The following is an 11,799-nucleotide window of genomic DNA, read 5'->3' on the forward strand; positions in this document are numbered from 1 at the left end:
AAAAAACATAAAGGCATTCATGAAATATAGAGCACAATAGGAGTTGACACAGCAATTCCCAACTCCCTGGTTCCTAGAGCTTAAATCTTTATCGTGGAAGATGTGGGTCCTCCATGGTTTTAAGTGAGTTATAAAACTTATATAGCGTGCCCTCCAACTTTGCTTTAAAATAGTTTCTGTGTTCTTTTGTTAAACTGCAAAGTGACCTACAAATGTCTTGGGAACAGTAAAACAACCCAATTCACCTTTTGACTGTACCTTGCTGAACACCACTGAAGATCCCCATCTGAGACTGCACATGAGAAAGGCTTTACTGAGAAAAAACTTCAGGGCCGTAATTATTGACATTAGGCTTGGGATAGCCAAAACCTTAAATTCAATAGAACTGGGACAGTTTATACCAGGGGTTAACAATCTACTAAAAATGAACCTGGAGGCTATCTTTAGCCTACTCGTTATAAGTTGCTGATGCCTGATTTAAGCCACTAGTATGAGGCAATTCTTTTCTAACTCTTAGTGGTTCAAGTGGTCCCTTTGAACAGATTAATTCATAACTCCTGAAGGTAATTTAGTTTCCATATTTGAATAAAAGATTTCTGAAGTCAGAGGAAAAATTCCAATGCCAAATGGTTTCTTATTTATAAGTTCTTTCAAATATTGGCATGTGACAGCACATTCTATCCTCTGTCTGTCCATCCACTTGTTTATCTATCTATTCATCCATTTATTTTAATCAAATATGTATTCTTCAACAAAGCCCCAGAGCTTCATTGATCAAACCACTGTGAAAACAGATGCAGCCTACAAGAACTATATGAACATGACTTCTTGTTTGGACAGCCCCATTCTGATCTAATGTTTATTACTGGGTTAAAGAAGGGGGAAGGCAGGAGAATCCATCTGTTCATTATTCCTTTGCCTCAGTAAGGTCATGGAGAATAGTCAGATTGTATCATTGTCAGCAAAAAACAATTAATAAATACCCCCCTTGTACTTGACACTGAGCTAAATATTAAATAAAATATCTTTATGAAGCTTTCAAACTTCTTTTCACTCCCAGAGAATTATACATGTTACTATGAAGGCAGTTGTTTACCATTAAACAGAGGTAATGATTATCCTGTTGGGATGCTGTTAATGTTCTCCATTTCAGAGTTCATAAAGATCAGAGACTTTGAGTATAGTGACTCTCGATTCAGGAGATTTGAGAATAAAGACTTTCATATCTATACTCCTCTGTGCCTCTCTTTTCTCCAAATCCTCAAACCACCACTTCTTGTACCATTCCATGGAAAGCCTAACACATTATCTAACACAGTCGGTGCCTACAAGGCACAGTGTGAGGTATGATGAAATGCTTCCCATGGAATGAAATAAAGTAGGGGCAGAGAGAAGAGAGAAGCAAATGAGTATACAGGAGAAGAAAGACCTTATCTTGTGAATATATGCACATGTGTGTCTATATTTATTACATATATATATAATATGTGTGATATATGATTATGTATAATGACATACTCATCAAATGTGTATTGAATTAATATATTCCTATACATGTGAGAAAGGAGAATTTCCTAATAATAGCTATACGTTTGACATTTTAAGTGTCTCAAAGTTCAGTTTGTATGTGCATATACATGTATATATGTGCTTTGCGTGTGTATATATCAAACTGCAAAATGTTTAAGGCAATAGATGTACATACACATGCATGTAAACATGAATATGCATGCACGTAATGTTATGTGTGGGGGGGTGTATATACATGTATGTGTACATATATACATGCAGTTAGTGAGCCAATAAAATGGAGCATCTCCTATGTGCTAGGCCCTGTGCTAAGTGCTGGGGATAAAAAAAGGCAAAAGACAGTCCCTGCTCTCAAATAGCTCACAATCTAATGGGGGAGACAACAAGCAAACACGATAAATAGGAAATAATGAACAGAGAGAAATCACTAGAATTAAGAGGGACTGGGGAAAGGTTTCCTGTAGAAGATTTTAGTTAGGACCTAAAGGAAGCCAAGAAAGGCAATAGGCAGAGATCAGCGAGAGCATTTCAGGTAGAAGCTACAGCCAGAGAAGATGCCCGGAGCCAAGGGATGATATGTAATGTTCATGGAACAGGAAAGAGGCCAGTGACACTGAATTGAAGTGTATGTTTTAGAGAGTAAGGTATAATAAGACTGGAGAAGTAAGAGGGGGCTAGGTTATGAGGGGCTTTGAATGCTAGAGGATTTTGTATTTGTATTTGTATTTTTGTATTTGATCCTAGAGATATTGGAAGTAGTCATTGGAGCTTATTGAAGGGGGAACAGGGTGACATTGTGAGATTTATGCCTTAGGAAAATCACCTTGGTGGCTAGAGGATAGAGAGACTTGAGACAGGCAGACCCACAGCAGGCTTGAGACATTTTAAAAGTTCAAGAGATGTCATTTCTGGGTAATTGATCATTTTATTAATGATGCTAGCGTTTTACTAATAAGAGGGCCAATGGCAGTCTCAAATGCCAAAGACCAATCATAGTGGTGGGTTCACAATTTATATGATCTTGGAAGAGTAGGCGGTCAATCAACCCTGACTGGTTAACAAGTAATAAGAGAGAATGTATATTACAATGAGAGGCAGACCTATTCTAAAGAGGGACTGGTGGGGGAAGGGGAGATGTAACTTTGACTAAGTCATTTGCCTCTGAATTGCTCAGCCTTGGGCAATCTAATCAAAGAATTTATCCCCACCCATACCTGTGTAAAACACAATGGCCTTTCCTACCTTAGATTAAATTTCTTTTAAGATTGAGTGGGGTCTGAACAAGATTGAGGAGAAAGCTAATTCAATCTCATTATCAAGAATGTCCTTCAGAGACTTAGTAACCTATAGGCTCCTGAAAAAAATCCTGGTCCTAATTCAATAAATGATTATTAATATGAGATAGAAATAATCATTTCTCTCAGGCTATTGCTGCTGGTCCAGGTGTGAGGTGATAAGGCCTGCACCAGAGTGGTAGCAGTGTCAGAGGAAAGAAAGGGGCAAATTAGAGAGATATTGAAAAGATAGACTTGACAGACCTTAGCAACAGATTGGATGGGGTGGAAGGGGGTTGAGAGATAATGAAAAGTCCAAGGTGACACATAGGTTTTGTGTGGGGTGGCAAGACCACCCGAGTACCCCAATAATTCACAGAGGCTTCTCAGGTAGGGACAGAAAAGGAATTAATCTTTATTTGACAAATCTAGTAAGATTTGGGTGTCGCCTCCACTAGGAAGGCTAGTGGAAGGAGGTGGATCACAAAGGCAAAGCACGAACATATATCCTATCGCAAAAGAATTCCTGCCCACCACTATCCCTCCTCTCCACTGGCTGGGAGGTGGGCTTACAATCTAGGTGCGAAAAGGTAGACAAAGAACCAGGAAATCAAACATGGCCAACCCAAATCACATAAGGTAAAGAGGAGGAGTGAGGAAAAAGGGAGGGTGGTGGGCTTCCAGGAGCAGGGAAGGAACAATCATTGGTATGCAGTTCTTTTGTCCTCATTTGGTAACCACCCTGTAACTAGCACCAAGGGTGAGAGGGAGAGGCACTTATTGCCCCAGGCCCTGAATTCCTGAGAGTTAGGTAATCACATTCCTACAAGGTCAAACCCTGAGTCCATTCCATCCTCTCATTGCCCCTGCTTATTCCAGAAATAAAAAAGTGATTTTTGTATTTTCTCTCTCATGAAGTCTTCACAAAAATTATCCCCCACTCAGTTTTGAGCATGAGGGACTGGGAAAATGGTGTTATGGGATATGAAGATCTTCCCTGCCCATTAATAGGCCTCACATAGAGCCCATTAAGGGAAGGAGAGGCTTGCTTGTAGGAAGACTTTCACACCTTTTGGTACTAAGTTAATGTACTGGTACTGAGTCATGAGGGTTGTGATGCCTTCTGACTCTGAGAAGTGTATATATACTCTGAGGTGGTATTTTGCTTTGGAGGTTTGCTTATGAGAAGCATGTACATGTGTGTCTATATTTATTACATATATATATGCATGTATCTATATTTATTACATATGTACTATATATAATTTATTACATATGTACAATATATACAATTTATTATATATGAGAAGATTTTATGAGACCTTTATGAGAAGGTTCTTTTGATTCCCTGGTTGAGACTCTAAGTAGCTGTATGTTCAGAACTCCCTGACTAGTCAGATGTAAAGGCTCTCTCGAGCCAGTGGTGTATGTAAAGAATATAGCAATATTGCTTTGACTCAAATAGTCAGAGCCCTGTCTGTTATTCTATGCTAATTTCTCTGCTTGAGTTTTCTCTGCTTGTATTTTCTCTGAAGTTCAGGGTTCTGACTTTTCCCTTAACTAGTGAATGTGATTAAAAGTAGGATTGTTAACCCTTTTTTGAGCAGTCTTTCCTAGAAAAGCAGATCAAAGAACTTGTGTTAGCAAACAATCCCAGGTATGTGAGGGTGTTTGCTGTTACTAGGGGGAAAATAATGAGTGCAAGTTTTGGACATGGTGAATTTAAGAAGTCTACTGGACATCCAGTTTGTGATGTTTACAAGGCAATTGGAGATGTGAGACTGGAGGTCATCAGAGGGCCAGGAGGGTAAAAGTGAGAATGATTAGCATAGAGATGGTAATTAAATCCATAGGAACTGATAAGGTCACCAAGTGAAGTAGTATACAGGGAGAAATGGAGAGGGCCCAAGATCTGGGACAGGGCAAGATCTGGTGGGGGATCCAGCCAAGGAGACAGAGGAGGAGTCAGATATGTAGAAGGAGAACCAGGAGAGAGTGGTGTCCCAAAAACCTAGAGAGAAGAGATTATCAAGGACAAGAGGGTAATAAACAGTGTTAGAGGCCACAGAGAGCTCAAGGATAGTGAGGACTGAGAAAAGGCCATTGGATTTGTTGATTAAGAAATCGTTGGTAATTTTGGAGAGAGCAATTTCCACAGAATGATAAAGTCAGAAGCTGGATTGTAAGGAATTAAGAAGTGAGTGAGAGGAGAGAACAGAGAAGCACCTATGGTATATGGCCTTTTTAAGGACTTTAGACATAAAGAGCAAAAGAGATGTGGAATGATAGCTGGGATTGAAGGATCAAGTGAAGGTTTTTTGAGGATGGGGGAGACATGGGCATGTTAGTAAGCAGTAGGGAACAAGCAAGTAGACAGCAGACAGTAAATGCACACACATATACACATATGTATACACATGTATTTATATATGTACATGCACATATACATACACACAACACACATATATATGTGTATACACACACACACATATATGTATGTGTATATATATACACATACACATTATGTGTGTGATGGCCCCGATCCTAGACACATGCTTGCCTCAGAAGCTGTGAGCTCATAGCCTGTAGCCCATTGCATGGATCCTCTGGAACTCAGAGAGTCATCCTTATGCCTGTAGGCCTACATGAAGAAGAAGGCCATGGATCAGAACTGCCCCTTTGGCCAATGCATGGAGTTCTGGCTCAGCAGCCACTTAAGTGAAACTTAGCCAACAGGAAAGAAGCAGAGGGTCTCTGGGCCTGTTCTGAAGTATCTGCATGAAGGGAAGAGCCTCTCCTTTACTTATTCACTGGGTGGTGCTATACATTTTCTGTATCTCGGGTAAGTCTGTTGTCCTTTATCTGGCTCAGTCTCAGTTGTTAGATGAGGATAAGAATATTCTTTATCCAAGAAAATGTTATATCAACGGTATTCCTATTAGCTAGGTGTCTCAGTGGATAGAGCACTGGGCCTGGAATCAGGAGGATCTGAATTCAAATATGGCTTCAGACACTTACTAGGGTATGATCCTGGGCAAGTCATTTAACCTCAGTCTGCCTCAGTTTCTTCAACTGTAAAAAAAAGAATAATTATATTCCCTACCTCCCAGGGCTATTGTGAGAATCAAATGAGACATTTGTAAAGAATTTAGCACAGTGTCTGGCATTTAGTAAGCACTCAGCAAAGGTTTCCTTTGTTCACCCTTCCTTCCTTCTTTCCTTCCTTCCTTCCTTCCTTCCTAAGTGGAAAAGCTACCTTACTCCTCTATCCAACTCTATTGCAGGCCTTGCCTCAGATACAGAATATGAAAGGAACAAAAATACATCCTTTCCATCCTGTCTTCTTCCCTCAAGACCAATAAGCTCCAATTTACTAGTCTAATGACATTTTTTTTGCTCATAGCTGCCAAAAGCCAGGTCACTTACAAGGTCTACTCACCGCAGTTACCATAGAGACATAGAGTAGGCCTGGATGAACATGCAAGCCCTAGACTTGATCTATTAAATCTTCAATTCCTTTCAAGAAGCATTCATTGAGTACCTGTTGTGGAAAATACAGAAAGACCTCGGCTCTTGAATGACTTACAGTCTTGTATTTTTCTCCAGTGTGAAGTCTTCTTGGGTAGTGGAAGGACTCCAACCAGCTCTGGGACCCCAGGCAGGGTCTCTCAGCCTTGATTTTTTCTTGTATAAAAGAGATATAATAATGCTGCCCCTGGTGACTTCACAAAATGGTTGTGGAAAGCAAATGAGATGCGTGCTGTTTGTAAAAGTGCTCTGAAAGCTATACGGCACTACGAAAATGTAAATGATTATTAATACTAGCTCAGTGTATTCTCAGTCCCAGAAATCTTCACTTCCTAAATGTGAATGTACTCCAAGGTTCTGTCCTTAGCCCTCTTCTCTCTATATACTCTCTCACATGGTAATCTCATCTACTCCCATGAGTATAATTATTATCTCTATACGGGTGACTCCCCCATCTAAACATCCAATGCCAGTTTTTCTTCTGAGCTCTAGGCCTGGATCACCTCTGGGCACCTGATGCCTCTTGTATATAACAGACTGGATATCTTTTAGACCTCTCCAACTCAGCAAGTCCATAACAGAATTCATTATGTTTCTGACCAAATTCACCCCTGTTATGAACTGTCCTATTTCTTTATTTTTTTAATTTAATTTATTTTATTCTGAGCTTAAGAACTAAAGCATCTCCATAACATAGTAGAATAGAAAAAAAAAGATGATTGCACATGAAACTCCAAATCTATCATGTACAACTTGCCATTCCTTTTAAATATATAATCAAGTTATCATGTAACTTTCTTTTTTTTTCTTTTTCTCTTCCCTCCCCCCATCCACTCTAGAGATGGCTACCATTAGACCAAAATATGTATATATATGTGTATATATATATATATATATACACACACATATACATATATATAAAATCATTCCATATATACATCTGTTTATCAGTTCTTTCTCTGAATGCAGGTAGCATCTTCCTTCATAAGACCTTTGGGTATTTTTAATAGTTAAAATGACTCAGTTGCTCCAAGTTGTTCTCAAAACAATATTGCCTTTACTGTACACAAGGTTCTCTTAGTTCTGCTCATTTGGCTCTTGATCACTAATGAAGTGAATTACTGTAAAATATCCTGTTTCTGATGAGGGCAGTAGCATCCTTCCAATCAGTCAGGTTCATAAACCTTGTCATTTTCAACTCTTCTTCACTTTCCTTCATCTCACACATCCAGTTGCCACATCTTGTCATTTCCAACTTCACAATACCTATGCAACAACATCTCTTCTCTATTCATTCAGCTACCACCCTAACACAGGCCCTCCTCACCTCTCACCTAGACTATTACAATGGCAGTATTCTAATTGATCTCCCCGCCTCAGGTCTCTCCAACTCCAATCCATCAACCGAAAAGCTGCTGAAAGGATTTTCCTTAACACAGGTTTACCCATGTCAATCCTCTACTCAATGCACTCCAGTAATTCCTTATTATCTCTAACATCAAATATAAACATGGAAAGCCTTTAATAACCTGGTCCCAACCTATTTTTCCAATCTCCTTATACATTATTCCTCTTCACACACTTTATGGTCCAATCAAACTGGCCTTCTTAATATTCCTCATACATAGCACTCTATCTCACATTCCTGTGCCTTTGAACTGGCTGTCCATCGTAACTGCAATATACTTCCTCTTCACAGAATTCCTAGTTTCTTCAGAATTCAGCTAAAGTGTCATCTTTGACTTAGAACCTTCCCTGATCCTCACAGCTGCTAGTGCCTTGCCCCTGAAAATTGCCTTGTATAAAGGAGATGGGTTTTTCCTATACCCTTTCAATAGTATTGGAGAATTTCTTTAATCAACTCAAGATGATGACAAGGCCTTGACCATTAGATGAAAGGAACTAACACCATGCAAGAAACATCCATTGACTGGCTGAGAAAATCAGTCATATCCTTTGGACTTGTATGTAAAAAAAAGCCATTTAGCAGTGTGTGAAAGAGATAGTCAAGGCTGAGAGCAGTTGTAGACTGAGACAGAGAGGGAGGAGATGATTTCTCTGTCTCTCCTCTATCCTCCCCTCTTCCCTTGTCATTCAATTGAGTAGTGTGTGAGAAGACTGGAAATGTGAAAAGAGACAAGATTGTGAAGAGGTTCCCTATTCCAGTCCAACCTCCACTAAGCTGTCAAACTGATCTCCCTAGAATGTAGGTCTGACCATGTCAGACTCCTATTCAATAAACTCCAGAGGTTTCCTATTACTTTTAGGATAAAATATAAAATCTGTTTAGGTTTCAAAGCCCTTCATAGACTGATCCCTTCCTAACTTGCCATTCTTCTTACACCTGACTCCCATCCATGTAATTCTTCAATCCATTAATACTGTTTTTCTTGCTGTTTCTTGAACATGACCTCCATCTCCCAACTCTGGGCATTTTCACTAGCTGTTACTCATGCCTGAGATTCTCTTCCTCCTCATCTCTGTTTCCTGGCTTCCATGAAGTTCCAGGTAGAATCCCACCTTTCTCACTCCCTTTTAATGGCAGTGCCTTCTCTTTCTGATTATCTCCAATTTTTCCTGTATATATATCTTGTTCATACATAGCTATCTGCCTGTTGTCTCCCCTATTAGACTGCGAGCTCCTCGAGATCTGAAACTTTTGGGGGGTCTTTATTTGTATCCCCAGAGCTTGGCATAGTGCCTACCGTGTAATAGATCCTTAACAAATGCTTGTTAGCTTGAGTTGGAGATTTAAATGCCAAACCAAGTCAGTGGGGCTTATTGAGCCTGGGTTGACATGGTCACAACTGCACTTCAGTGACTTCGAGGATGATGAATTAGAGTGGGAAAAGGCTTGAAATAGAGAAAATAAATAGGATGCTATTATAATAGTTGAAGTAAAAAGTAATGAAGACCCTAATTAGTATGAAAACTGAGTGATGAGAAAGGGACATTTGCAAAAGATGGTGTGGAAATAGAAACCACAAGATTTGGCAACTTATGGAGTGAATGAGAATAAGGAATCAAAGATAACACAGAGTTTGTAAACCTGGGTGACCCAAAGGATCCTGATGCCCTCAACAATAATAGGGGAGTTCAGAAAAGGGATGGATGCACGGAAAGGGTAATGAATTCTATTTTGGACGTAGTGAGTTTGAGATGTTTACTAGAGCCAGTTTGAAATGTCCAATCAGCAATCTCCGATGTTCTACTAGAGCTCAGGAGAGAAAGATGCTGGCTATATAGATATGAGAATCATTGGCCTAGTAGTTGAACTCACTGGAGGTGATGAGACCACCAATGGAAAGAGTAAAAAGGGTGTTCCACGACAGACACTTAGGGTACACCCACAATTGTTATTGTTCAGTCACGACTAAATCTTTGTGACACCATTTGGAGTTTTCTTGACAAAGATACTAGAGGGGTTTGCCATTTCCTTCTCCAGGATGTCCACATTTTACAGATGAGGAACTGAGGCAAATAGGGGTTAAGTGACTTGCCCAGGGTCACACAGCTAGTAAATGTCTGAAGCCGGATTTAAACTCAGACCTCCCTGACTCCAGGACAGGTGGTCTATCTACTGCAACACTTAGCTGCCCCCAAAGTAGTGGCTATGACATGGATAATGAATGAGAAAGGAGACTGAGAAAAGACAGGCAGGTAGAAAAAGAAACAGGGGAGCAGTATTACAAAAATATATAGAGAAGAGATTATTTAAGAGGAGAAGGTGGTTAAGAGTATCAAATACTTCAGAGAAGTAAGGAAGGATGAGAATTGAGACCATCAGAATTAGCTATTAAGGGATCATAGTTAACTTTGGAGAGAGAAGTTTCAGTTGAGTGACGATGTCAGAAACAAGATTCCAGAGGAGACAGAGAGAGTGAGAAAAGCAGTGAAGATGCTGAGTATAGACAGCTTTTTCTGAACAAAGGAGAAGATATATAGGATGATAGCTAACATGGATTGTAGAATCTAGTGGGGGGAGATGAGTATGTAGGCAGCAGGGAAGGAACAAGTAGGTGGAGAGATTTAAGATTAGAGAGAGGGGGATGATAGTGAAAAACAATCTTCAAGAAAAGAAGGGAGAAACTGTGATAAATGTATATATGGGGGAGGTCACTTTGTTGAAGAGAAAGGCCACCTCCTCATAGACACTGAAGTAAAGGAGGCATTAGCTGCAGATGGTGTCAAGGGTATGTGAGAGAATGAGGGGGAGGAAGAAAGAGTGTCTATTTGACAGTATGAGCCAAAGACCTCAGATGAGAGGGTTTGAACAGGGAATGCTTTGAGAAGTTTGAGAGGAGAAGACAGCATTTAGAAAGTGGGATAGAGAATCACTTGGGGAGGAATAAAAAGATTGTCTTGCTTCAGTGTTGGCTGAGTTGAGATTAAATATAATATAAATTTGTAGAAGACCTAGTTAGCAATGTTGTATAACTTTTAGCATGTGAGTAAGAGTGGAGACAGTGGATAACATGGATGAGTTCAGGCTTGACAAGGTGTGGTCATTGACAGGAAAAGGGAGAAAGAGATTTGAAAATAGAGGATAGCGTGGTGTTGAACTAGTTTACTAAAGAGTTAAGATTGAGAAACAAGGAGAGTGTAGGCAGAGCAGGTGTGCTGACCAGACAAAATAATGAGGGGTAGAAGGAATTTCAGGTCACGGCAAGAAAAAAGAACAAGTTTAGCAGAAGTAAAGTACAGGGGGAGATGGAATGATAGATTATGATTCAATTTCAGAGTTCTTAGTCACAAAAATAGAACACTTGTTGTAATGACAAGATCAAAGGTGTAACCATTCCTGTGTGTAGCTAAGATGGAGTGGAGATCCCGAGGAATATGGTGGCAGTGGTGGCAGGGATGCTGACCTTCGGTTGCTTTCTGGGCCACAGCCTTGGGGCCACCTGGGGCCTCCATATGGCCTCCAGGTGTTTTGGTGTGAAGATATCACCCTTGGAGGAGAAAATTACCTACATGGGCCAAGTTTATGATGAAGAAGATTACAGGAGAACTCCCTTTGTTGGTTGCCAGAAAGAGGTAAATGAAAACTTTGCAGTTGATTTGATATCAGAGCAACCAGTGAGTAGAGTGGAAAGTGAAGTGTTATCATGTGACGGTGGAGGAGGAGCTCTTGGTCATCCAAAAGTGTATATAAACTTGGACCAAGAGACTAAAAATGGGACTTGTGGATATCGTGGACTTCAGTTTAAATACCACCACCACCACTGAAACCAGTTCTATTCTTTGGGTCTTGTACAATTCTCTGCATGTTAAGGATCTTAGTATTTTTTTAAAAATGCTTTGTTTTAAAAATATTCTTTGAATAAAATATGATTGTTGAATATTAAAAAAATGATGGAGTGGAGAAGTAGGTCATGGGAACTGAGAAGATTGAAGGAGTGGAATTTTAGTGTTTTGGAGGGAACATCAAGTTGTATGTTGAAGTTCCCTAGTACAAAAGAGAAGT

General features: G+C 39.8%; 1 protein-coding gene across 1 annotated transcript; it reads left to right on the forward strand.

Annotated features, from left to right (window-relative positions):
• Positions 1-11,171: 11,171 nt before the first annotated feature.
• LOC118835820 (NADH dehydrogenase [ubiquinone] iron-sulfur protein 6, mitochondrial-like) lies at positions 11,172-11,561 on the forward strand. Its single transcript, XM_036743098.1, has one exon. The coding sequence runs from the start codon at positions 11,172-11,174 to the stop codon at positions 11,559-11,561; it is 390 nt and encodes a 129-aa protein (XP_036598993.1).
• Positions 11,562-11,799: the final 238 nt, after the last annotated feature.

The sequence above is a fragment of the Trichosurus vulpecula genome, chromosome 2 (genome assembly GCF_011100635.1).
Source record: "Trichosurus vulpecula isolate mTriVul1 chromosome 2, mTriVul1.pri, whole genome shotgun sequence".
Classification (NCBI taxonomy): domain Eukaryota; kingdom Metazoa; phylum Chordata; class Mammalia; order Diprotodontia; family Phalangeridae; genus Trichosurus; species Trichosurus vulpecula.

Excerpts from the sequence above, each read along its gene's own strand:
- LOC118835820 (XM_036743098.1), top strand. The coding sequence starts at position 11,172 with ATGGTGGCAGTGGTGGCAGGGATGCTGACCTTCGGTTGCTTTCTGGGC.